General features: G+C 41.1%; 3 protein-coding genes across 4 annotated transcripts; 2 read left to right on the forward strand and 1 right to left on the reverse strand.

Annotated features, from left to right (window-relative positions):
- Positions 1 to 7,552: 7,552 nt before the first annotated feature.
- On the reverse strand, positions 7,553 to 9,817 carry LOC310819074 (C-C chemokine receptor type 1). Of its 2 annotated transcripts, XM_083690287.1 has the most exons (3): positions 9,680 to 9,817; positions 9,258 to 9,346; positions 7,553 to 9,157 (listed from the first exon to the last, which is right to left on the reverse strand). In XM_083690287.1, the coding sequence occupies exons 2-3, from the start codon at positions 9,329 to 9,331 to the stop codon at positions 8,020 to 8,022; spliced, it is 1,212 nt and encodes a 403-aa protein (XP_083546413.1). In that variant the 5' UTR covers positions 9,332 to 9,346; positions 9,680 to 9,817; the 3' UTR covers positions 7,553 to 8,019. The 2 variants fall into 2 exon arrangements, with proteins under 2 accessions (XP_083546413.1, XP_083546414.1); XM_083690288.1 differs by lacking the exon at positions 9,258 to 9,346.
- Positions 9,818 to 10,878: 1,061 nt separating this feature from the next.
- higd1a (HIG1 hypoxia inducible domain family, member 1A) lies at positions 10,879 to 13,781 on the forward strand. Its single transcript, XM_083689804.1, has 4 exons — positions 10,879 to 10,993; positions 11,488 to 11,568; positions 11,855 to 11,989; positions 12,372 to 13,781. The coding sequence occupies exons 2-4, from the start codon at positions 11,493 to 11,495 to the stop codon at positions 12,446 to 12,448; spliced, it is 288 nt and encodes a 95-aa protein (XP_083545930.1). The 5' UTR covers positions 10,879 to 10,993; positions 11,488 to 11,492; the 3' UTR covers positions 12,449 to 13,781.
- Positions 13,782 to 14,257: 476 nt separating this feature from the next.
- On the forward strand, positions 14,258 to 24,386 carry ccdc13 (coiled-coil domain containing 13). Its single transcript, XM_083690677.1, has 16 exons — positions 14,258 to 14,300; positions 14,775 to 15,043; positions 15,305 to 15,456; positions 15,678 to 15,820; positions 16,200 to 16,286; positions 16,446 to 16,559; positions 16,838 to 16,942; positions 17,558 to 17,728; positions 17,933 to 18,109; positions 19,916 to 20,122; positions 21,094 to 21,185; positions 21,427 to 21,489; positions 22,165 to 22,317; positions 22,821 to 22,975; positions 23,135 to 23,222; positions 23,785 to 24,386. The coding sequence occupies exons 2-16, from the start codon at positions 14,823 to 14,825 to the stop codon at positions 23,951 to 23,953; spliced, it is 2,097 nt and encodes a 698-aa protein (XP_083546803.1). The 5' UTR covers positions 14,258 to 14,300; positions 14,775 to 14,822; the 3' UTR covers positions 23,954 to 24,386.
- The last annotated feature ends 2,685 nt before the right edge of the window (positions 24,387 to 27,071 follow it).

The following is a 27,071-nucleotide window of genomic DNA, read 5'->3' on the forward strand; positions in this document are numbered from 1 at the left end:
ACAGTATATATATATATACACACACACATATATATATATACACATGTAGACATTATTTTAAAGACAGGAATCAACACATTCATTATTGCAGCAGAAGAAGAATCATGCTTTTGCCTACCCTGGAAGTTTGTAATCTGCAATTGATTGAATTCGGGCCATGCTTAGTTTAGTTTTCCTGGCATCTAAGGGCATGCTGCCCTCATGTGGCTAAAAGTAATAGTAAAACACATTTCAAGTTCAAGTTTCAAGTTGATTATATAAAACATCATGGCATAACAATATGAAATGAGATGCTCTGTTATTATATTACACCATGTGGTGGAACATATGGTTGATTTGACATACCTAATTAACTTTCCAGGTAGAAGAACTAGAATAATCTATCAAAAGAGTACTATCTGGCTTGGAATAGTTTTATGATGTACTACTGACATCATACTGTAAGATCTTTACCCTTTACACATGATATGGGACAAAAGATAACCTTTTTCTTATGCTCAAAATAGAGCAAAATGATAAAGTGATGAAAGCAACATTGTTATCGTTTCACAAAAGTGCTGTAAATAAGGTTTAAAACTCTATTTCGAAACTGATAAACCATAGGTACACATCTCGTTACAGCAACAGATAACTACCCCTGTATTTGTCTTTGTGGTAATTTGAGTATGCTTGCTAGTTAACAATATTGCATTTTTCTTCTTAGCAAAATGTTCTACATACTTCTAACTCACAGACAACATGGGCACACAGATCAGGAATACAGAGTCGTATTTGAGGAACAATTTCTAATAATTTCCTAAAATTCTATAGATTTCCAAAATTACTGGGAAATAACTTTAACTGAAGCTAACAGGGACAACCCTAGTTACAGTACTAGTGCTAATTGGCATGAAAAACATGTGAGTGACTATTATTCCTTTATCTTAAGTATGTAGGTTAGAGGTGAGTTATGAGTCATGCAGTGCCTATGGTCAATTACAAAATGCACAGCACTCAATATAATTGAAATGAACTCTATGAATGGAGTGAACTTTGTATCAATGGATCATTAGTGTAACTACGTATTCCTTGAACCATGGAGAGAGGGGCAATATAATGCAGTAACTGATTGGATGATGTGTTGGGTGCTATCTGAGTAACCTTTATTGTGCAGTTTACTACCGTACCAAAGTGTTTTGGCTTTCGTCACAGATCATAGATCTCAAATTTCTACTGGGACTTGATACATAAGAGACCTGTATAAATAAAGGATACATATATCAAAAATGAATACCGAATTCCCTCATGGTAATGGTATCATAATTCAGAAAAGGTTTGCTACCAAACACAGCTAGTTTTGTGTGTAATGCAAACCGACTAAAACTGGCAGGATGACTCCTGTATTGATCCAGTTAAAAAAGCTTTATATGCATTTGTTAACAAGAGGGTTTGGAAGTGCTTGGCTATGTGTGTGTGTGTGTGTGTAATATATTTACTAATTGTAATGTATTTGTCTATGTCTGTAATTTGTTTGTAATGTATGTGTGTGTAATGTTTGTAATTTGTCTGCAACATTGTTCCCCACTGATGCTGAAGGAGTGGTACAAACTGAAGGATTATTAAAAAGAGAGAGATGGACTGGACGGGTAAGAATAAAGAAGATCCATTTATTCCCCAGTACAATTTCAGACAGTTATGGACATGATAAAGCGAGCTCTACACACTAGTGGTCACATGACCAACTGACACAAGTTAACATTACATTATGTCTGATATTTTAGGATTAATAATGATTGATAATGATTTGCTCATCCCTGTGTGACAGACTATCATATCAGATCCTAGATTCCATTAAAAATAGCCAATATGCTATGACCAAGAAATTGTGAAGAGTTTATGAATAGTACAATACCTGATGCCGATGACTCGACTCTACGTGTTGTTAACTATGCACGCGAACACTAGACATTAATGGTGAACTCTATGTGATAACCTGGTCACGATTATATTGTGCTGTTTTAACAGAACCTTTATTTAGCGCACATTAAAGCACATAGGAAGAATGAGGATAGAGTATCAACAAATTAAACAGTTTAAAAGAAACATACAACATAAACAAACTGTAAACTAATGGAAGTTTAACCATAAGTCTCATGCTGTATGTGTCACAGACAACACGGAAGACCAGTGCACATAGGCCTAACCCAAGAAACTCAAAGAAACTGTGGTGGAAATCTGTGTCTTTGCAAAAATGCACGAACACAATATCTGTTTAGTAGGTTTTAATAATGGTTGCAAGCATAGCAATCTGCACCGTACGAACAGAGTACAAGTTACAGCATACAGTATATACTCTCTCAGATGGTCCGATGGGGTTTTCACCATGGGCATACATTGGTAGACAACCTTGAAAAACAGGTGGCATGACCTGTAGCAATCCCTGATAACATTCTGGGGAGGCAAAGAGGGAACAATGGTTCCACAGTTATACGTCTTACATTTCTATCTGCTAGGAACGCTCTGGACTCTTGAGAAAACAATTTGTATTCTCAAATGCTATCATGACAAGTTTTTAGACAGTTTAACACTGAGTCGCCGGCCACAGGCCGTGAATACAATGTCACACTAGAATGTGTTTACCTCACTTTCGTGAGCTAGGTTGTCTCTTCCCGCCTGGTACGAGGGAGTTAGAGGTGTCGGGAGTACAATCTTTTATACGACAAATATGTTAGAAGGTCTAAGTATATGTGTTTCTATCATGTTAATTGTCACCTAATGTGTCGAGGAGGTTAACTTCTGGAATGTTCAGACTATGTGAAAAGAAAGGTTCACACAGTACAATTTAGTAAAGAGGTGTGTGTTAACGTAATAAATGATCATCAATCTGTAGTAAGTGCACATACTGGTTTTTCCATTACAAAACTATTGCTGTTCTTGTCCTTAAATACCATCCCAACAATATGACATCAGAGACATGGATGTGAAAATCCTGTTGGCCTGTACTATATACACTCACTGAACACTTTATTAGGAACACCTGTACACCTTCTCATGCTGGAGGTTGTGTAATATACACTCACCGGCCATTTTATTAGGTACACCTTGCTAGTACCGGGTTGGACCCCCTTTTGCCTTCAGAACTGCCTTAATTCTTTGTGGCATAGATTCAACAAGGTGCTGGAAACATTCCTCATAGATTTTGGTCCATATTGACATGATAGCATCACACAGTTGCTGCAGATTTGTCGGCTGCACATCCATGATGCTAATCTCCCGTTCCACCCACATCCCGTTCCACCACTCTATTGGATTGAGATCTGGTGACTGTGGAGGCCATTGGAGTACAGTGAACTCATTGTCATGTTCAAGAAACCAGTTTGAAATGATGTGAGCTTTGTGACATGGCGCGTTATCCTGCTGGAAGTAGCCATCAGAAGATGGGTACACTGTGGTCATAAAGGGATGGACATGGTCAGCAACAATACTCAGATAGGCTGTGGCGTTTAAACAACGCTCAATTGGTACTAAGGGGCCCAAAGTGTGCCAAAAAAATATCCCCCACACCATTACACCACCACCACCAACCTTTGAGTTACTGTTGCCTTTCTATCATCTCAAACCAGTCTGGCCATTCTCCTCTGACCTCTAGAATCAACAAGGCATTTTCGCCCAGAGAACTGCCGCTCACTGGATATTTTCTCTTTTTTGGACCATTCTCTGTAAACCCTAGAGAAGGTTGTGCGTGAAAATCCCAGTAGATCAGCAGTTTCTGAAATACTCAGACCAGCCCGTCTGGCACCAACAACCATGCCACGTTCAAAGTCACTTAAATCACCTTTCTTCCCCATTCTGATGCTTGGTTTGAACTTCAGCAGGTCGTCTTGACCATGACTACATGCCTAAATGCATTGAGTTGCTGCCATGTGATTGGCTGATTAGATATTTGCGTTAACAAGCAGTTGAACAGGTGTACCTAATAAAGTGGCCGGTGAGTGTATATGCCATTTAGCTGACACTTTTATCCAAAGTGACTTACATTGTAGTGAGTGTATACATTTCAGTATATATGGTCCCAGCAGGAATCAAACTCACAACCTAAGCGTTATTAGCGCCATGCTCAACCAACTGAGCCACAGAGGACCACAGAGGATAATGGTGGGGGGAATGTTTTCTTGGCACACTTTGGGCCCGTTAATACCAATCGATCATCGCTTGATTGCCACAGCCTATTTGAGTATTGTTGCTGACCATGTGCATCCCTTCATGGCCACAATTTACCCATCTTCTAATGGCTACTTCCAGCATGATAATGCACTATGTCACAAAGCAAAAGTCATCTCAAACTGGTTACATGAACATGACAATGAGTTCAGTGTTCTTCAGTGGCCTTCCCAGTCACCAGATCTGAATCCAATAGAACACCTTTGGGATGTGGTAGAACGGGAGATTAACAGCTTGAAAGTGCACCTGAAAAATCTACAGGAATTGCGTGACCCAGTATTAGTGTAACCCAGTATTAGCATAGTGTTCCTAATAAAGTGTTTGGTGAGTGTACATTACAATAGCAGAATTTACAATGAAGTGTTGTCAACAGGCGAGGCACGATATCCTTAGGACGTCAAGGAATCAAGGAATACGTAGTTACACTAATGAACCATTGATACAGAGTTCATTTCAATTATATTGAGTGCACTTTGTAATTGACCATTGGCTCTGCATGATTCATAACTCACCTCTAACCTACATACTTAAGATAAAGGAATAATAGTCACTCACATGTTTTTCATGCCAATTAACACTAGTACTGTAACTAGGGTTGTCCCTGTTAGCTTCAGTTAAAGTTATTTCCCAGTAATTTTGGAAATCTATAGAATTTTAGGAAATTATTAGAAATTGTTCCTCAAATACGACTCTGTATTCCTGATCTGTGTGCCCATGTTGTCTCTGAGTTAGAAGTATGTAGAACATTTTGTTAAGAAGAAATATGCAATATTGTTAACTAGCAAGCATACTCAAATTACCACAAAGACAAATACAGGGGTAGTTATCTGTTGCTGTAACGAGATGTGTACCTATGGTTTATCAGTTTCAAAATAGAGTTTTAAACCTTATTTACAGCACTTCTGTGAAACGATAACAATGTTGTTTTCGTCACTTTACCATTTTGCTCTATTTTGAGCATAAGAAAAAGGTTATCTTTTGTCCCATGTCATGTGTAAAGGGTAAAGATCTTACAGTATGATGTCAGTAGTACATCATAAAACTATTCCAAGCCAGATAGTACTCTTTTGATAGATTATTCTAGTTCTTCATCTTGGGAAGTTAATTAGGTATGTATCATAGATAAAGGTCAAGGTCATAGATAAGAGAATTTAGTGGGACAGTAGTTCATTGACATCACTTGATAGTCAGCACCCAACATTTTCAGCTGAGCATGAAAATAAGGACAAAAAATCAGCAGCAAAACAGCACCAGTGGGCTCTCACATTCCTGCTTGTGAAGCAGGACGTAAAGCAGGATGTAAAGCAGGAAGTAAAGCAGGATGTAAAGCAGGATGTAAAGCAGGATGTAAAGCATGCCAGAATGTGTTGGATCTGATAAAGCAGTACGGAAAGCTATACAGTACCATCTGAGCTGGTAGACTCATTTGGATGTGTTTGTACCTAAGTGTTCCATACTCTGCTGCTGCTTTTACTTCAAATAAAGATTGCTTCTATCTTAAGATCGGACTTCCTTACACTTCTGTACAGTATACAAAACTACTGAGAACAGACAACCATCACCACTATTCAGACGTTGAAGGCCTCTGCAATGATTGACAAGAAAGCATACAATAAACAATACTCAAACATACTTATGCCAATGCCATAAACGTTTAGTTTTTTTTAAATGGGTCAATGATTTAGGGTGAATAAAAGGAAACTGTCCAAAACGTTCTCAAGCAATCTATCCCTCTCACCACAAACAAAGTTAATTACTTTATCATGCTTATACTTTGGGGTTTTGATATACCGCTCTTCTAAGAGAAATCGAATATATAATTTATGTTACTCAGGAACATCTGAAGAACCAGAATGACGGCACACAGAGAGGGTAGGGTTAAGCCCGAAGGCGTATTTAATAGTAGGTAATGGGGAGAGGGATGGGGGAGAGAGAGAGAGAGAGAGAGAGAGATAATCCTAGGGAGAGTAGTCCAGGGTCGGTCCAGGGTTCGGCAGGCGGGCGGGTAGTCAGACAGGAAAGGGCCAGGTCCGTGGAAGGTAGACGAAGGGAAGACGAGGGTTCATATACACAGTACGTTCTGGCGCCGGAGTGAAGACAGGGCAGGATTCTTATAGGCGGGTGATTGGGAATGGGTCGCAGGTGTGCTAAGTGGAGACAGGGAACAGGTGCGCTGTCGACTGGGAGGTTGACGCTCCAGCGATGATCGCTGGGGCCTCAAGGTGGTGCCAGAGGGCAGGTCAGGGAGAGGGACCGTAACAATTTACTTAGATATACATTTACTGGCCACTTTATTAGGTACACCGGTTCAACTGCTTGTTAACACAAATATCTAATCAGCCAATCAACTCAATGCATTTAGGCATGTTGACATGGTCAAGATGACCTGCTGAAGTTCAATCCGAACATCAGAATGGGGAAGAAAGGTGATTTAAGTGACTTTGAACGTGGCATGGTTGTTAGTGCCAGACGGGCTGGTCTGAGTATTTCAGAAACTGCTGATCTACTGGGATTTTCACGCACAACCATCTCTAGGGTTTACAGAAAAAGAAAATATCCAGTGAGCGGCAGTTCTCTGGGCGAAAATGCCTTGTTGCTGCCAGAGGTCAGAGTGGCCAGACTGGTTCGAGATGATAGAAAGGCAACAGTAACTCAAATAACCACTCGTTACAACCAAGGTATGCAGAAGACCATCTCTGAACGCACAACACGTCGAACCTTGAAGCAGATGGGCTGCAACAGCAGAATATATACGTATATATATATATATATATATATATATATATTATAATAATTCCACAATAATTCCACAAACAATCTGTTCCTGTAATCTTCACCTGACTTATGCTGTAAAGTATGGACAGTAAAGTACAGATGAACCGAACTGTACCTCACTGAAGATTTGTGGTTGGTTGGTGGCATAAGAAACTGATTCTAAGGCCCCAAATCAATCAAATTCTAAGAAATACAGTTCACACTGCTTTCGTTTCACACATGTAGACATTATTTTAAAGGCAGGAATCAACACATTCATTATTGCAGCAGAAGAAGAATCATGCTTTTGCCTACCCTGGAAGTTTGTAATCTGCAATTGATTGAATTCGGGCCATGCTTAGTTCAGTTCTCCTGGCATCTAGGGGCATGCTGCCCTCATGTGGCTAAAAGTAATAGTAACACATTTCAAATTCAAGTTTCAAATTTATTATACCAAATCCATCTACAATGCTGTCTTGGACCAGGTTTCTTTTGAAAAATAGATTTGATCTCAGTGAGACTAACCTGGATAAATACAGTGCCCTGCGTCAGTAAAATGTCCTGTTACTTATGCAGGGCACTGTATTAGTTAAATCAATAAAACATATTGACCTATACTTTCCCTTTTTACATCATTTAAATAATCAATGTTATTAGTTTGGAGAAGGTTAGGTTAGTTCAGTCTCTTTGAGGCTACTTCATTTATTGTGCCTTGTTCTGGAAGGATTCTGAAAGGTTTTTCCTGATCCTGTCTGTACTTTTCCTGTTCTTTTGAACCCCAGAAATACCTCAGAAGTACTCAGGAACGGCAGTGTGTTCAACCCCTGTGATGAATAACATTGCAACCATAATAAGCGCATTGAATTAAAATGAGTGACGATGTAGATTGCAATTGGAGGAAGTTCGACTTTTTTCTCTGAATAGATATCCTTTGCCAATGTAATGTAATGTTTGCAAATATAGCTGTGCTCGCATTATGAAACCATAAATTAGAGGAAGGGTGTATACCACTTTTTATAACTATTTCCTAGACACTAGATCAAGAGGTCAGCATGTGTTAGAGTATCATATATCTGTCCTCTCCTCCGCATCCTTCTGAAGATTGTGGATATTTTCTAGGTGGCGCTCTATCATGGCAATCTGAACTAAGCTGGTATCTGCGCTGTTAGTGGACTCCAACACATCTTCACTGGTCCTGTTACATCTTCCCACACACATTTTCGCCAAGCACTTCCAGACCCTCTTGTTAACAAATGCATATAAAAAGGGGTTTATAAAACCGTGGCTAAAAGCAATGCACTCTGTAACCTGAATTGCAAAATCAAGGTTTACACTCGTGGCGCAGTCAAAAATCACATCACGCAAAACTTGCAACGAGTGCAAAAAAGAGACAAGGTTGTATGGAAACCAAAGCAAAATAAATGCCACCACAACCATCATAACCAGTCTCTGAGCCTTGGATTTCTCTCCCACTTTTGGCTTCGCAAAAGCAAAATACACTCGCAGGTAGCAGAAAAGCATGATTAGGACAGGTATGAGAAACCCAAAGACGTTCAGCTGAAACTTCATGAAGATCTTCCATAGAGGTGAATGGTCATCTCCAAAATGATATGTGCAGATTCTGTGTCCATGGTACTCCAGTGCCTCAACAAAGATCCAATGTGGCGCTGCTGCCAAGAGGGCGAAGATCCATACCACAGTGCACACCACAGCAGTTCTCATAGGTGTGCGGTGGTTCTTGTTGGAGAGGGTCCATACTACACCTAAATACCCATCCATGCTTATACAGGTGATGAATAGGATACGACTGTACAAAGTAGCAATGTAAACAGCAGTGACTGCCTTGCAGGCATCTTTCCCAAACATCCAGTCATGGTGGGCATACACTGTCCAGAAGGGGAGTGTCATTGCAAACAAAATGTCAGAAATGGCCATACTCAGAGGAAACATTTTTCTTGGATGTTTCGATTTAATCAAAGTAACAATCAAAAGTACATTCCCTACAATGCTGAGAAAGCAAATAATGCTGTATGAAATGGGTATAAAGATCCTTCCAAATGATTTGATGTGTGTGTTTTCACAAATTCCAAAACTCTCTAATGGTTCGTCCCCGTAGTCATAATACTGGCTGTAGTCATAGTCATCACCCGATTCTGTGATATTTTGTTGGAACAAAGATGCATCCATCGTCATATTCTTTGTGCTTAGGGAGATAAAAAGAAAGACATTAACATTTAAACAGATAAAGGCAGGAATCAACACATTCATTATTGCAGCAGAAGAAGAATCATGCTTTTGCCTACCCTGGAAGTTTGTAATCTGCAATTGATTGAATTCGGGCCATGCTTAGTTCAGTTCTCCTGGCATCTAGGGGCATGCTGCCCTCATATGGCTAAAAGTAATAGTAACACATTTCAAATTCAAGTTTCAAATTTATTATATAAAACATCATGGCATAACAATATGAAATGAGATGCTCTGTTATTATACTACACCATGTGGTGGAACATATGGTTGATTTGATCTATCTTTGTGTGTGTGTGTGTTTAATATACAGTATGTACTAACTACAATCCATCTACAATGTTGTCTTGGACCAGGTTTCTTTTGAAAAATAGATTTGATCTCAGTGAGACTAACCTGGATAAATACAGTGCCCTGCGTAAGCACTGTGACGATATTTTGCAGTCAAATAAAAGTTTATTTGAGGGGGTCATAGACTTACCTCCAAAAACTTGAGAGTTCTGGGATCCTATGAGAAGATCACCCCACAGTAAGCTGAAATAGTAAGCTGAAATACCCGAAATTCCGATAAATTCTTCCGACCTCAAATGAGTCATCAGTTTCCGTTGTTTTCCACTCCTCTTCACGATTCCTTTAACTATTTGCTGTTGGAAACACACACACACACACACACACGCACGCACACACACACACACACACACACACACACACACACACACACACATAAAGTGTCTAAAACATATAAACAAAAGTGTCTAAAACATATAAACAAATACATTCTTTCTCAATAACAATATTGCATGATTTTGTGGGTGGTACAGTAAAATCCTTTTAAAAGTTGAAAGTGAATGAAATCATTCCGACCCAAAAAGGCCATTGTAATGTAATGTCGAATGACCTTAGATGACCTTTAAAATGGATATAGGCAACACAAATGAGATTTAATAGGCTAATTAGAAAATAAATAAGATAGAACTCGATCAACATTTTCAGGGCATACACCAATTATAATTCTGATAGCTGTATTAACCTACAAGTCTTATGGTTTCACTAGCACTGATTGCTGTAAGTCGCTTTGGATAAAGGCATCTGCTAAATGCCATAAATGTAAATAAATGTGAATTAATCTAGTCACTACTGTCAAGACTCGAATCGCCCAGTGACTAAAGGCACATTCTGTTCCAACCCAGCACGTTGCAGTCACGCGCCACAGCTAAGGGAGCCACCCGGTTATATCACACCACGCCTCCCTCAGGCGCCACGTTTCGTTTGCACTCTGGGTAATGGAGTTTCAGTGCACATGAACATAATGTCTATTTCCAATTAAGCATACAACACATAAATATACAATATGATATTAAAATACATCTGTATAGATGTATATATCATGGTGCCACTATTTCTTTTTTGAAGGTCACATTTATTGTCAAAACGTATTTTATAATTTCCACCGTACTACAGGCATTATTCTAACAGAGGAATATCCTCAGAGAACTGTTTTTAGTTTATTCATTATCCTCTTCTATAAAGCCTCTTCTGTGAAAGTAGATACGTGGTTTTACAAACAGGTTATGTTAAACAAGTGATATAACAAATATAATTAAAGTATTTATCTTCGCTCAAAGTGGGCGATCTCAAAAAAGCGCTGTGAAAGGAGCCGGTATTACGTCACATGTGCGTGTTGCAAGTTACATCATGTGCCGGATGAGACATTGAAAGAAGTAGTGTGTGTTCTTTTTCCTCCTTATACAGAATTATACCCGACCAGTGTCTACTACTTTGCCGAAAGAAAACGGTAAGATGTTTGATATTAATATAAGCGTTCTTATTCGATCTCATACGGCTTAATTGAAAAATGTTATTGTATTGTTTGACCTTCGTTCTAGACGTATCCAGAAGGCTATTATTAACAGCCGATGTAATTATTCTTGTATAGAATAGAATCGTTTTTCTCATATATTGAGAATATATTAAGTATGCGACTATATCAGGCAAGGTCTGTCTGCCTATGTCCTTAGCCTATGTAGCCTATGGATATCTATGTTCGAGATAAAAGTGTGTAAAAGTAATACTCGATTTACAACATAGCTTTTATTGGAACATAATAAAAGGAAATGTATTTTTGTTTTCGATAAAGTATTTTGAATATATTTCTAACTTTGAACTGCTCATGTTTCAATGTAGGATGTATCAATTGTTACAGTTAAGACAGTCATTGTGAATGAATCAATAGGTCTACAGTAAATCAGGTGTCATAGATTGATGCTCAAACCTTGCTTTACATTTCAGCCAAGATGTCTGGCCTTGAATATGATGACAATGATTCCAAGTTTATGCGAAAGGCAAAGGAAAATCCATTCGTTCCTGTGGGTGAGTACTGTACTCTAGTTGCATCACACTGGATTAAAAAGAGAGCAAGCAGAAGACCTTTATATAAATATATATTTAAATCTTCTTTGCTGTACTCATATAGTATAGTCAGCATACATTGTAGCTTTGTATAATGGCATATTGTGCTGATGTATTATGATGATGAGGATGTATATGTTTCTCTTTTACATATTATTGATGTACTCTATTATCTCATTATCTTGATGTGGTATTTTATGTTCTCAAAATTCACTTCACTTTCTGTCTCTTTTTTTTATTTTTCAAGGAATGGCTGGATTCTTTGCCATCGTGGGGTGGAGACTCTTGAAAATGAAGAATCGTGGAGATGTTAAGATGTCAGTGCACCTCATCCACATGCGTGTAGCTGCCCAAGGATTCGTTGTGGGAGCAATGACAGTTGGTATGTATTTTAAGCTGATATCTAAGTTAGAATTGTCTCCTTGTGTCCACACGCAACCTAAAAATATGTGTCAGATCTATGTTATGGGTTCACATTGTGATTGGAGTGTTGTCAGGCCTCTGGGGAATGTCAGGTAGGAGAGTCTGCCCTAGGTGTGGCTGCCCACAATAACTCACTTAACAGATACAATCTGTTCTTCCTAATGCGTTTTGCCAGCTCGTCTGGCACAGGTCTAAACAGGTCTTCAAAGAGTCTTGTTGATGTTTTGAACAAGATCATTACTGCATTTTCAATCCAATTACATTTGATGGATGGTATAGGCCCAAGAGTGTTAAATGTAAAATGTAAAATGTAATTTGTTTTGTTCTGTTTTGTTTTTCAGGTGTTCTTTATTCAATGTACAAAGACTACATTGTGAAGCCTAGACAAGAAGCTCAGAAAGCATTGGAATACAAATAATGATGGATGACTCTTTTGGACTGATATTTGTATGTCTCCTTCGTATTATCTCACATTATATTTGCTACATTTAATAATTTATACACATATTTCCCTCAACACACCTGAAGGAAGTAGTTACTAAGTAATTGTAAGGTATTCTTATTCAACTTTCAAAATAATCACATTCTTCTTGGTTGAAGACGCTACCTCAACTACATTTTCGATATCCTCAAGATGTGTCATCAGAGGGTAGTTGCTACAACATCTGCATTGATATGGAGCCATACCTATTTAAATGGTATTAGGCTCAGGGATACTTGTTAATACACACAAAACATGTATATCTGATGACTGTGAATACATGAATGCATTTTGACTATGAAAAGTGGCAAGGGAAACTGAATGTTGAAAATGGTTTGGGGTAGGTCACAGGGCATTCTTGCTTAATGTTGTATAATGTTAATAATATATTGCTAATGATTAGTTACATTCAATTATCAAAACAGGAACAGAGTTTTTCCAACTCTTGGCTGAAAACAGCCTTTTTATGCTAAGATTTATTAGCAAACATGCTTTGGACTGGGGAATGTTAACAGTTTGGGATAAGACCACAACATGTTATCAGGCACAGGTATTTGGGTGGGGAGTGTGTTTTATATAAACTTTTTTTGTATTACATGGATGGATTTAATCTGTTAAGTATTGCCTTTTTATGTGGCACTGAAAAATACTTTTGCACCTCACCTGTGTCAAAATGGCCTTAAGAATAAGAGCTTCCTAAATACAGTAGGAGGTTTTAAGGGGTGGCCATACAAGACGCTTTGGCTACACTCTATTAAGTCTGGCACTTTAATGGATTACTTGAAAGAAGTGACCTTTTGGTCACTTGAAAGGAGTGGCTTTTTGTCTAGCTGAAGGAGAGGCCCAAATTCAGTCATTTGCAGATAAAGGCAAACCACACTGTGGCCTTGTGTTAATGTTCAGTGACAATATGAATGAGAGGAACAGCTTGTGTAGAGTGTTTAACTAACAGAACAGTGTGGTTTGTGTTATCTGCAATTTAAATTCTGTAAAAATATGTCTGGTAGGCTACTTTTGACTAAACACCTACATGTAATACATCTATGTCTTGTACATTTCTCCAATATGTGGTCGCAGTATATTTTCTTATGCCTTGAAGTTTGTCAGTGTTGGTTAAACGTGTTCTCCCCCCCACCCCACCACCCCATCCACCCACCCCCCTAGGCTGTTTGAGAGAACCAAACATGTCCAGTGCTGAGTGTAGCCAATGTTGTTTTAAGTACAGTAGACCAATAAAAGCTATTGTAGCAGGAGTTATGGTGCTCCATCAAATGTCTTTGTCTTGTCTTTTTTTCCCGGCTTTGAACAACTCTAAATATCTAACTTAAAACCTAGTTGTTGTTTTTTTAGAGAGAATTCACACAGGTTTATGTACCAAATGTACAAAGAATAATTTACTTTCTGTATGAAAGCCTCATATAGATTCAGTAGACCTGTTGTGGGATAGAAAACACACGCCACACTGCAAAATAGGACAATAGAAATTCAGAAAATTGGCTACAATGTGTCAAAAAAAGCTACAAAAATATGATGTGTTCATCGCCAGCCTCTTCGCACGACTCTTCGCTCCACCTGTTGTGGGTTCGGAGGAACCTGTTGCCATGGATACGCTAGGCAGCGTTCGAGGAGATGAGGAAGTAGCCGCTGGAGAAGAAAACCTGCACATCACCCACTTTTGTTTCTCTACGAAACATTGCTAAGCATACACATTGATCGTTTTATTATATGAACCACTTGAAGTGTGTACAATTACCGACCAGCATCTTGTTTCCGTGCAGAACGTATTGAGGTGAGTTGAAGGTAACACTGTTTTTGGTAGCGAACGAGCTAGCTAGCTACTCAAGCTAAAGGCCAACTAAAACTTCGTTGGGACCTATTTATGGTTTGCACAAGTTTGTCAAAAACATCTATTCAACTTTCCATTTATTCTTTAAACATAACCCCTCCAATTGGAGTTGTTCTGTTTTTTTTATTCCAACATAATTGCTCATGTAATGTATTAAGAAAACATCATCACGGTCATTGCCTTAAGTACAAACCACAGACTACCACAATTCATGTTAAGAAAACATCTGTCACGATGAGATTTCATGACAATCAAAACTACATGTCATGACAGATAATAGACCTAGGTCAACTCATCTGTATTGCCTTATTATGAAATGTGTCATGAAAGTGTAATAACAGGACACCTAAACAATAGTATTACACGTATTTATCATATCACACAATATAATAATTGTAACCTGTTTTCAATACCAAGGGATTGCTTCTGCGTTCACTTTTTGAATTGGACATATCGCTATACAACATGGAGGAATATGATGATGGACTGAAGGATAGCTTAAGGCTCCAGTTCCAGGCTCTGCAGGAACAGCAAGAGAAGCGTCTCCAGAGGAGATTAGAGAAACAGAAAGAGAAAGAGTTGGAAAAGGCCACTGTTGATGCAGCCCGGGACAGCCTCAAAACCCAAGATGATGACCTGAACCTCTCTGTGCACGACACTGATCATGTGGATGAGCTCAGTAAGACGTGAGTTCTAAGATGTATTCAAGTTATGTTCAAGATACCAAAATTCTGTAAAGTTGCCTCCTCAATGCATCCTAACGTGACGTACAGAGCATGCATTAGCATATTGAGTTCATCATGATAAACCTGCGTTACCCAAGTGGATGCATGGTGGAGCCAAGTACTCTCACTCAAAATCAATGGTCCACTTTTTGACAACCTGCCTGGTTTAATTGGTGATGAATTATCATCTCAAGTGGTAACCTTTTACTTGCATCCCCACAGACTAGTACTACAGCATGAAAATGAACAGTTGCAGGACCACCTGAGGGAACTAAGGGACGAAAACGGCAGACTTTACAAACTGCTGAGTGAGAAAGATTTTGAAATTAAACATCTGAAGAAGAAGAGGGAGGAAGACAGGCTGGCTTTAGCAGGTGTGTGACGACAACTTGAATGGATTTGATTGTTGTTGACATACAGTAGGCCTACACTGGATTGCACATGAGTAGGTTACTGTAAGTAAGTAAGCCCTACAAGGCTGTTCCCTGTATGATGTATGATTTTGTCTGTCTTTTATTCTCAATTGGACGTAATGCATGCTGCCAGAAGTGGCAAAAAAGTTACCTTTTAATTGACTTCCTGACACTTTTGATAGGCACATCTGGCATGGCAGGTGATGCAGCCGCCACCAAGATTGTGGAGCTGTCCAAGAGGAATCGAGAGTTAGCTGCTGAAATTGAGCGTGAAAAGGTCAAAGCAAAGCAAACTAACAACAGAGTCAAAGAGCTGGAGAAAGAGGTGAATGATAACTTGTTTATAACATAATAATGTTTATAACATTATAACATTTAAGATGGTCTGGACCCACCCTGGACCCATTGGCTAATGGATGTACTGTATATGTAGCTGTATTCTTTCTGATCATTTTGACATTGAACAAATAGACCAGCCCACCTTTAGGTTTAAGCAAATCCTACAAAGAATCATCAACTGTTCAGCATATTCTAACATGGTCAGTGAATTCGGGAATAGAGATTATGACATTTCGATGGAAAAGTCAGCTCAAATATATACAGTACATGAGATCTTCTCCTCTTGACCTACTTGGTCATTTACCAGAGGTACAGGTTAATGGACTGTGAGGTCTTGACTGTGATGAATTGTGTAAACTCCATAGCTACATGCCGCTTTGTTACTCAGTCCCTCTGGGAAGAGGATGGATCTCAAGGCACAGGATCTGAGGTCATCTGAAGACTTCCATGAGGTAATTAGTCTGAGTGATTTAGTGATAATTTCGTGCCAGTCTCATGCCTTTCTGTCTAAATGTTTCCTTGAAACCAGCATGGCTTATTGTTTGGATATCGAAACTGTGATTTTTTGGGCGACTAGGTAACACTGCGTTTGAATATCCTTTCCCAAACAGAACAGCCCAGTGGTAAAGTCTCTACAAGAGAAGCTATCTGCTGCCCAGTTCAAAATGACAGAATACCGCAACCAGATTCAAGCCGTTAAACAAGAATTGAAAATAGCTCAGAAGGTTAGTATCAGGATTATGATCTGCTCTCATTCTTATTTTATAACATGCCTCTTAAATTTGGAGAGGAAAGAGCTAATTATGAATTACTTTGTTGCCTTGATAATGTTGTTCCAAGACACTTTCGCCCAAAGGTTTCGCCAATTCAAAGTCGCCCTTGAGCCCAAAAAATTGTCCACCTCTCATTTAATAGTTACCGTTTGGTTTCTATAATTCAAAGTGGCCCTTGAGCTCCCCCCCAAAAAATGTTGATTTAAAGGTTACATTTTTTTTTACTCTAGGTGTTAACCAATGAGGTGGGAGAAGAAGTCAACATTCAGCAGTTGTTGAGCTGTCCAGGGAACTGGAGGGGTCGCTCTCAGCAGATACTGGGCCTCCAGAGCAGGGTGAGCTGACTGCAGTCAACTGGAACCAACTCTGTCATCACCAATCCACTCACTGACCATTGCCCCATAGACCAACATGGGGTCTATTTCAGTCCTGGACACTGGTTTGACACAGTGGCCATTTAGACGGGTAGTCAGACAGGCAGGGATCGATACCCGGATAGAAAGTTCTAGGGGAGGCAGATAATCCGACAGGGGTTAGGCAGAAGCACAGTCCAGAAAAACACTTGTAAATCCGAAACCAGGAATCAACAGACTAGAAATGCTGGGACATATAGGTAGGAAGTACTATGACGAACTGGCGGGGAATGAATGAAAAACCTGAGTATAAATCACAGAAGGGTGATGAGGAGACGAGCCACAGGTGTGTAGATGATGACGTTACTATTGGTAGCCACGCCCACACCAAACTCCCAGGCTGGGAAGAGGGAGAGAGACTGACACTGGCTAGGTGGAAGTGGAGGGCGTGACGGTTCCAGTTTTGTTTTTCATACTTCATCTGTATTTGACCTTTTTCTGAAATATTGTTGATCTTCTGTTTCATACAGTTCCTGAGGTCTGAATGAAGTGTTGTATTGTTATGTGAATGTCTCTTGTATGTGCTTGAACCCGCAGGTGCGAGACCTGGAGCAGCAGCTTAGCCAATCAGCTCAGAGGAAGCAGCCGTGGACCCTCAGTGTGGAGGAGGAGCTATTGGGGGTCGGGGTCCTGCAGAAAACATCTCCCCAGAATAGGAACCTCAGCTACATCCGCACCATGGAGAAGGAGAAGAGAGAAGCCCTAGAGGTGGGTGTCACTCCTAGTTCATTTTACATGACAGTGATCTCAACACTTGAGGTGTGCTTGATTTAGCTTGTCCAATGCAATGGAACTGATGGAACTTATGCCAGCCAATCTAAACCAAGTGCACCTCAATTATCGACACACGAGTGATGTATCACAAAACATTTTCCAATATGGCTCTTCTTCTCCTGCCATGGCTGGAAACAGAGGATGACAGGGGACCACCAGGCCCTCCTGAAAGACCACGAGGACCTGAGGAAGAAGCTGGAGGGATCCAAGGCCAGGAACAAAGTCCTGAACACTGAGGTGAAATCACTAAAGGCCCAGATCTCTACCCTCCTGGACAAGGGTAAACATGACGATGAGCTGGTGGATGCCTTACTGGTAAGACATCAGTTTAGTAAATATCCAACATTATGTAACATTACAAGTGTCTTATATTATACCTTTTCTTAAAAAACAAACTATGTTTTCATTTATCTTCAATTATTTTAAGCCTGGTCATTCAACATGGAGAGACTGTGTACCTTTGTTTCTTTAATTAACAATTAAAATAAATAAATAATAATAATAATAATACAAATAAATACATAAATAAATATATATATATATATATATATATATATATATATATATATATAAAAAAAAAAATTGTATTTATTTTTTTCAATTGTTTATTAAAGAAACAAAGGTACACAGTCTCTCCATGTTGAATGACCAGGCTTAAAATAATTATAATATATAATATAATAAAGATAAATGAAAACATAGTTGTGTTTCCGATGACATAAGGAAGGTCTGGTTAACACTAATGAAGTCTAGTATTTCTGATATGGAGAAAATGTCACTAATCTCTATGTACAATAACTTTAATACTTTAATGGAGTATCAGCGGTAGAGTGTACAGCCTGACTAAAATAACCTCTGGAGGCAGATATAGTCTCGGGTATGAACACTACTTACAATGCATGGATTACTAAGTAGGTTACAACTCTAAATAAACGATACTGTATGTTAGTTACCTCAGAGAGTGAAGATCACGCATTTAGTCTCAGCTAACTGTATAAAGACTACTTACCAAGTAGTACTCTTACTTAACTATATGTTAGTGTTGTGTTGCATTTCCCAAAGAATACACAAGAAGTACAGAGAAGTTCAGAGAATGAAGATCACGTAATTAGTCTCAGCTATAAACACCACTCATAATACATGAAGTACTTCCTCACCACTAAGTACTACTCTTACCTGACTAGCCTGTATGTCAGTGTCACATTGCATTTGCCAACAAACAAACAAGTACACAACCGTTCAGTCAGAAAGTGGATAGTCCCCCTTAGCTGTGTCCCCCCCATCCCTGTCCCCTGTCTCTCCTCTCTCACCTGTCCCCTCTGCCCCTGTCTCCCCTCTCTCACCTGTCCCCTCTCCCCCTGTCTCCCCTCTCTCACCTGTCCCCTCTGCCCCTGTCTCCCCTCTCTCACCTGTCCCCTCTGCCCCTGTCTCCCCTCTCTCACCTGTCCCCTCTGCCCCTGTCTCCCCTCTCTCACCTGTCCCCTCTCCCCCTGTCTCCCCTCTCTCACCTGTCCCCTCTGCCCCTGTCTCCCCTCTCTCACCTGTCCCCTCTGCCCCTGTCTCCCCTCTCTCACCTGTCCCCTCTGCCCCTGTCTCTCCTCTCTCACCTGTCCCCTCTGCCCCTGTCTCCCCTCTCTCACCTGTCCCCTCTGCCCCTGTCTCCCCTCTCTCACCTGTCCCCTCTGCCCCTGTCTCCCCTCTCTCACCTGTCCCCTCTGCCCCTGTCTCCCCTCTCTCACCTGTCCCCTCTGCCCCTGTCTCCCCTCTCTCACCTGTCCCCTCTGCCCCTGTCTCCCCTCTCTCACCTGTCCCCTCTCCCCCTGTCTCTCCTCTCTCACCTGTCCCCTCTGCCCCTGTCTCCCCTCTCTCACCTGTCCCCTCTGCCCCTGTCTCCCCTCTCTCACCTGTCCCCTCTCCCCCTGTCTCTCCTCTCTCACCTGTCCCCTCTGCCCCTGTCTCCCCTCTCTCACCTGTCCCCTCTGCCCCTGTCTCCCCTCTCTCACCTGTCCCCTCTCCCCCTGTCTCTCCTCTCTCACCTGTCCCCTCTGCCCCTGTCTCCCCTCTCTCACCTGCCCCCCCCACCCCCTGCCCCCCCCCCCCCCCCCTCTTCTCCCGTGATAGAAGCAGCAGACCCAGCTTCAGGAGGTGTTGGAGCGGCTCAGCCAGCAGGACGCGCGCACCAAGGAGTCCCAGCAGAGCCTGGGCCAGCAGTTGAGCAGCGAGGCCCAGAGGCACGGCTCCCTGGTGCAGCAGCTCAAGCAGATGGTCTCTGAGAGAGAGACCAAAGTCAAAGAGCTGGAGGAGGAGATCCAGGAGCTCTCCGTCAAGGTAAAAGAGAGATGCTTTTGAGTACATTTGTCATCAGTCCACCGTTGATATGGTCCCAAAATAGAATCACTATTTGCATACAAGCCTCATAGATAAATACAAGCCTCATCAATAAATGTGACAAGCTTATTTGCATTCTGGAAATGTGAGATAAGGGTGTGTTGTGTGTCAATCTTTTGAGAAAAGTACCCCTTTAGAGAGACCTGGATCCATGCTTTGAATGAACGGAGCTGATACAATTCCTTACTGTACATGTCTGTTTTACACAATATGTTTCTTTCTGAACATTCCACAATGTTGGGCCCTACTGATTGCATCCCTGAGTGGCAGAGCATCAGAGAACTCACCGGGCGGCAGAGTTTGGGGGTGTATTCAGTTCACTGAAACACTCACAACTGTTGCAATAGAAATGTAATGTATAGAGCTGGTTCCCTTTTCTACATGGCAGGCATACACTCGTACCTGCTCTACGCTATATACATTTCTATCTGAACATTGTGTCTGACGTTGCATCGTCCTAAAGAAACCCCAGGTTAGGTCCCTTTCTACTGGTCGATACAGATACTGTGTAGACCTGGACAATTTGAATTGGACAATTGTTGCATGCATGTTGTAACATGTATTGAAATCTCACAGTCCTATACAATTCAGGACTGGACTTAGAATAGAGTATGTATGCCATTTAGCTGACGCTTTTATCCAAAGTATATATGGTCCCAGCGGGAATCAAACCCACAACCTAAGCGTTGTGGGTTGGTCGCCATGCCCTACCAACTGAGCCACAGAGGAGGACCACCAACCAGAAGAGGAGGAGGACCACCGGAGGAGTAGACCCCAACTCTGCAGAGGACGTGGATGTCAAATCAAATGAAACTCTATTTATAGCAGATTTCATAAACAGATGTAATACAGTGCATTTTATAGGAAGAATAACAGTAGTAAGTTCAGAGGGGTTTGTAAATGTGTTCCAGAGAGAAGATGGCAGTCAGTCAGGCCCTAAGACTGCCAGTACCCGACCATCAACAGCAGGGGGAGACAGTAACAAGAGATTGAGCTCTGCCCGGTATGTGTGCATGATGTGACAATCATACTGTACTGTAAATGCAAGAGCATCTTCATTTTATGTACGATTACAGGTTCCGCTAGGGCAGATTTTCTTGTACTATCAAGATCATTTTTGCTCTACTTTTCGTTCATTCACCTCCAGTGTAACCTGCAGTTTATTGAACTTTCGATGGCGTTGTTTGGTGTTTTACGACATGACAATCTGTTGTTATCTCAACCTTTGTGTGTTTTGTCTGCAGTTGTGTTTCCAAACTTGGACATAAGCTGGTGGAGTCTGCCGCAGGGAGCAATGTGGAGGACAGGTAAGTCTTACCCTTCATCATACAGTATCTGCTCGAGGTCATCATAAACCACCGTTACCCACTATCTTTCTCAATAATTGACCTACGGCATAATGAGTGTTGTTAGTGTCACACCAGGGTCAAATGCATTTCAAATACTTTGAAATACTGTGATATAGTTTGCCTGTTACAATGGAACCCATGGAATTGTCACAAAGGTACAAATCCGAGCTACCGTACATTAAGTACACCTCACATACTCTCAAGTATTGGACACATGCATCTGTCACAGGTCTGATAAGTAGTACAAAAAGATCCATATGTATGGACTACACCAACCCACTCAGAGGGAGTTACAATTGTAAAATCATCAAATGTTTTCATATCAACATACATTTGTTAAATTAAGAATTATGCTGGTCTAGGTGAGGAGTAGGCCTGGATTTTCAAAAGAGATAAACTACTGTTTTAACTGCCAAAGAATTCCGTAACACTCACCACCTAGAGTGCCAAGTGTTTTATGCGGTATTTACCTAGCAACAATACTTTGATTGGCTACAAAATGAAGCATCATAATTTATGATTTTTTTGGTGAATAAAGTCACCGTTGGGACTCTACAATGTTGACAATTTAAATGAGTTAGCCACAAAGCATTCTGTAAACTCACCTCACCCACAGTTTACTCCAACCTCCAGTTTACGACAAGATTCAGGGCCACCTTCAAGTCAGCACTACTCTGAGGAGGTGAAGTCCCTAACGGCCCAATGTACAGAATACAGGGCTCTGTATCAGGCTGCCAGCGTTGAGAGAGACAGACTCTTAGAGCTCGTAAAGCTCCAGCAATCCAGGTATTACAGAACAATGGCTGACGGTGGATATCACCTCTGTAACATTGTTTTTCCTGTCTTTGAGTAGGTGTGTGTGTGTCGGTGGGTGGAAGGTTTACTCTGATTATTGGCACTGCGTGGGCTTTGTTGACAGTTGTCTTATTTCCATTGTTGCCCCGGAATCATGTTGTTGTCGCCGACAGGATGTCGCGTGGGCGCAAAGGAGTGTTTTCATTCAATCTCACTGTTTACTGTACCTTTGTTGTTTACTGTATATCCTAGCCCCAACGGAAAAGTATCCAATTTGGCTTTTTACGATTATTATCACAGCAGTAAGACAGTGTGCTGGGGTGAGTTTCCCCAAGAGCTTCACAGCACTGAGATTACGCAGTACAGTGAGCCTGTCTTCCGATTTTCTCCCTCCACCAGCCTCCACTATCGGTAGGCTTTGGATGAAAGGCGGTCTTAGCCCTGTGATGGGGATGAGGGGAAATTTAGCCCTGCTCTGTTTTGATGTCAAATAGGGAGGAGGAGGTGAAGAAGCGATGCGCAGAGGGGGAGCAGAGGCTCCAGGGGGAGCGGCGGAGGGCCGTGACCTTAGAGCAGCAGCTGGAGAAGGCAAAGCTGGATCTGGGCAAAGGCACGACTCCCCGTAAACCCGGCAACAAAGGCCGAAAAGGTACAGGCTGACTCACACAGCTTAGGCACCGCGATGATTGCAGTGCATGATCTGTAACTCTGCGACCAGACTGAGAGAGGGATTGCCACACCGGCTTATATTGATCTCTGGCATTTTCTATCTTGTTATTGTTGTTGTTCTTTTTCCCCTTTCTCCCAGGGGGGGCGTCCACCAGCATTACTGAGTTATCCCCCAGAAGCCCCTCTGACCTATCCAGGGATGCGCAAGTGAATGAACTAAGTACCCAGTGAGTATGGCAGCGGTTTGATGCCAGTTCTTTCTGTCTTGGAAGACCTGGGTGGTGACATAGCTGGCAGGGAACAGTTTCAAATTGAATACTGGTGAACAGAAACGGAATGGAAGTCATTCTAGAATACAGAATATCCATTGTAGAAATACTTGCTCAATAGGGAGCAAAATTAGATAGTCATGAAAGTATTATAAAGATGTTAAAATGTCTTTTTGTCATATTGTAGAGAACATTAGGCATACTTTGACCTGCTCGTATTACATTGGTGTCATTTAGCACACTCTAAATCCGGAACGACTTACAACAAGAGCGTTCGTCTAAATTCAGCTAAACAGCTACATCATCACAATCGTCATCACAGTCATCACCGATAAGAATAGGTGCTACTGTAGTGGCAGTCACTGTGCTAGAGAAAGGGAAACAAACATCATTCTGTTGGGGGCAGTTAGGGTGGGGATGTACACAGACCGTGGTTAGGGTGAGGGATGTGTGAGTATTCATACAAACCCTACATTTGGCTCAAGCACATTTGATGTTGACTTTCCCGTGTTGCCCTCAGGCTGGCCATTCAGCTGGAGGAGACGGAGGCTCTGAGGGCCGTGCTGAAGAGCACTCTGCAGGCCAAGGAAGAGGACCTGCAGCTCTACAGTGACATGATGGGCCAAGTCAAGCACGTCTTCCTGCAGGCGTTGAGACAACACAAGCAGGACACTAACCAGGGGAGTTAGCCTGGCCTAGTCTAGCCTGGTTTCGCTTAGCTGGCCAGACCCTGCTGTACAGTTCTTGATGTCCACAAGAGCCCTAAGCTTTCGCCTCCTTTCTGTCACATTGGCTTTAAGGAAGGACAGCCTGAGTGAAACAAGCCCTGTCTTTTTTTCAGCACACATTTTCATTACCGATTTCTGGCCTCTGCTCCTGTTCTAGAAAAGACAATTACCTGTTTCATTGGTCCCCATGTTGTGAATATGACTGGCCAATCAAAGCAACTGGAGCTCAAGTGGCAGACATCGGACGAGTGTTTCTTCTGTTGATTGCAGAAATGGTTAGCGCTGATCGAGTGTCTGGCTGTGATTGGATGTCTGCAGAACCGTCCTGTGCGCCCTGTGTTTTCTAAATGTCACTGTCATATCATATTAAAGCAGCCTGCTTCCGGAGGCTTTGCTCTCTTAGTAATCTTTTCAGTGCATGTGTTTAGAATATATACTACTACCCATACGCTACTAACAGTTTGTATGTACTGTATTGTATAACGGTAATTCAACTTATATACAAAGGAACAAACAAACTGTTTTTAATTTATACCAATGAAAGGACATTTGACACCCAAAGTAGCTATATTTTTTCACTCGCATTGCCAAGATGGTACACTAACTTTTAGTTACACTTGGCTACAGTGTAGTACATACAAATATTTGATGGCCAAAACCAAATAGCAAATAAAGTAAAAACCCCTCAATAGTTAAAAATTATTCAGACGTATTCCTGCTAATCGCTTCTGACTCGCAACCAGCTGTGTGGGAATAGTGGTTGAAAACCGAATGCAGACCTAAGCTACACAAACTCCCACTTTACCCCTCTACGTGTTCCCCAGAGCATGTCAAATGCATACATGACCTGAGCTCCTCATTCCACTGGCGGATTCCAAAGAGCTGTCTCGTCTTGTGTATGCTAGTGGGAGTGGCCCCGACATTCATAGCTACTAACATCCGAGTTATTTTCTTCCCCATGTAGCCAAAAGGATTTCAGCAGAAACACTCCCTCCCTCCCTCCCTCACCCCTCCTCCGCTACCTCCACATCACGCTTAATTTAAACCCATGGCTGAGTTAGTGTGCTGCTTCAAATACCGCACTATTTCTCCCAGAACCCTGTGGGAGATTGGCAGGTCCCGGCTGGACCGAGTGAAAAAGTGCCACAAGACAAAAATATCAGACTTTGGGACGTGATGAAGAAAGCCTTTATGCTCCCGAGAAACAAAAAACAGCTTGTGTTGAACAGCCTCCTGGATTGGAGGAAGGTGAGACACTTCTCTATGTAGTTTGTACCAGCAGCGTTGGAGTTGTGACTTTGACATGGCAGTTATAAGACAGTTAAGATAGCAGCAGGGTGTATTTGATGTACGCAGTAGTACAGGGTTGCCAAGTTTGTACAGTATCAAAGGTACTTCACAGCCTCTGTTGATGGAGAAAATAGTTGTCACGTCCAATGACTGCCGCACAATCCAGAAACATCCTCAAATGCCGGAATGGTATGACAGAACATCGAGCTAAACAAAAGCTGGGTTGACTCAATCGATGCATGCATACAGATTATTCCTGAATAACCAATATTGACTGTTTACCATCTCACATGCATTCTGGGTGGCACCCTAATTTGTGCATCATCCTAATTTGGATCATATCTTTGTTTTGCACAAAGCCACATCTACGGTACATCATTCTCTAGAAATGAACTTTCGCAGGTCAATTCAATGTTTATTTTCATGTATGCAACTTTTAAGGGCTGTCATTCTCACTGTGTCCCATGAGAGTAAATCTCAATGTTGTCTTAGTATTAATATGCCTATTCCTGATGACTTCAGTAATTAAAGGGTGTCATCACTTTCAAATAAATCAAATTTCGCCAAACAGTTTTAATATTGTTTTATGGAGCAGTATTACGCAGAAAGGTGTAGATTTATTCCAAAATGCCCAATAACCCACCAAGCCAAACACAAACTTATGTAAACATGGCGTACGTAAACAGCCTCACCTATTTGTCATTCCAGGTTTGAATGACTCCTTTCTCCATCCTTCTCCTCAGAGGTATTCCCTCGTTCTGGACCAATGCATCCTGCAGACCATTGACTGCATCCAGAAACTAAAGTAAACACGCCGAGCTGTGAACGCAGAGGTTAAAGTTAGCCATCAGTCTTTTGAGGGATCTGTGAACATTTTCTTGTGGGCCTGAAAACGGTATGTTCCTCTATAGGTCAATTCATTCCACTGTACTGTAGGGACCGCATCATTTACATGCAATGGAAAGAAAATAAGCACGCTTCCACTCAACCCCTAATCTGTTCATTTACAGTAAGTTGGAAGAAAGCAAAGATATGGGTTTACAATCAAATGGTCCTGTCCAGAAACGACCCCTACCACCTAAGTTGTTTCTTGACAGAGCCAGGGCATAGGTAAGGTAAGGCAAAGAAATGCAGCAGTTTTACAATTGTTATAAAACCGATTCTCTCATTGGTATTTTGCTCTACATAACACAGATAAGGTTATACTGTAACTAATGTTGACATTTCTATGGATATCCAATGTTCATGCGATGTTCATCACAGTCAGCACACCCCATACTCACAACCTCCCCCTGTTGAGACTTTAATCTTTTCAAGGGAATTCTTCCATTCGTATTTTCATGCTTTTCAACTGCACAAATCCAAAAACATTTAGATATATTTTCCTCGTAAAAATTAGCTAGTATTTGAGATGGGGTATATTCAATAATACTGTATACATACAGTATGGTATATTAGGTAATAACTGCAAATGAAATAAAGTAAAATGACTGATTTCAACAGCCAGCTCACTTTAAGTTATGATATGTCCCAATAACATGAAATATGACCATCATAATATCCATTGATAACTGCCTTATTGTATATCTGAGTAGTCTGCCTCCCAGTCAACATTCAATATACACATCACTAGATGGCAGTATGGTCAATTCTGTACAGTATTTCCACCTCTAATGGTGTGTTTTGACAGTGAGTTATCACATAATTTCCTGTGAGGATCTAATCTAACATCACTGATAACAAAATGTGTCAATGCCGCAATGTCTCTCGATGAAAATGATATATGATA

Source organism: Argentina silus (assembly GCF_951799395.1).
Source record: "Argentina silus genome assembly, chromosome: 18".
NCBI classification, from domain to species: Eukaryota; Metazoa; Chordata; class Actinopteri; order Argentiniformes; family Argentinidae; genus Argentina; species Argentina silus.

Bases quoted from the DNA above. Each gene is read 5' to 3' on its own strand.
- LOC310819074 (XM_083690287.1), bottom strand. From the start codon at position 9,331: ATGCCCCTAGATGCCAGGAGAACTGAACTAAGCATGGCCCGAATTCAA. The intron at 9,158-9,257 runs GTAGGCAAAAGC...TATCTCCCTAAG, and splicing joins GCAGATTACAAACTTCCAGG to CACAAAGAATATGACGATGG.
- higd1a (XM_083689804.1), top strand. From the start codon at position 11,493: ATGTCTGGCCTTGAATATGATGACAATGATTCCAAGTTTATGCGAAAG. The intron at 11,569-11,854 runs GTGAGTACTGTA...TTATTTTTCAAG, and splicing joins AAATCCATTCGTTCCTGTGG to GAATGGCTGGATTCTTTGCC. The intron at 11,990-12,371 runs GTATGTATTTTA...TTTGTTTTTCAG, and splicing joins TGTGGGAGCAATGACAGTTG to GTGTTCTTTATTCAATGTAC.
- ccdc13 (XM_083690677.1), top strand. From the start codon at position 14,823: ATGGAGGAATATGATGATGGACTGAAGGATAGCTTAAGGCTCCAGTTC. The intron at 16,943-17,557 runs GTGAGCTGACTG...TTGAACCCGCAG, and splicing joins TACTGGGCCTCCAGAGCAGG to GTGCGAGACCTGGAGCAGCA. The intron at 21,186-21,426 runs GTATGTGTGCAT...TTTTGTCTGCAG, and splicing joins AAGAGATTGAGCTCTGCCCG to TTGTGTTTCCAAACTTGGAC.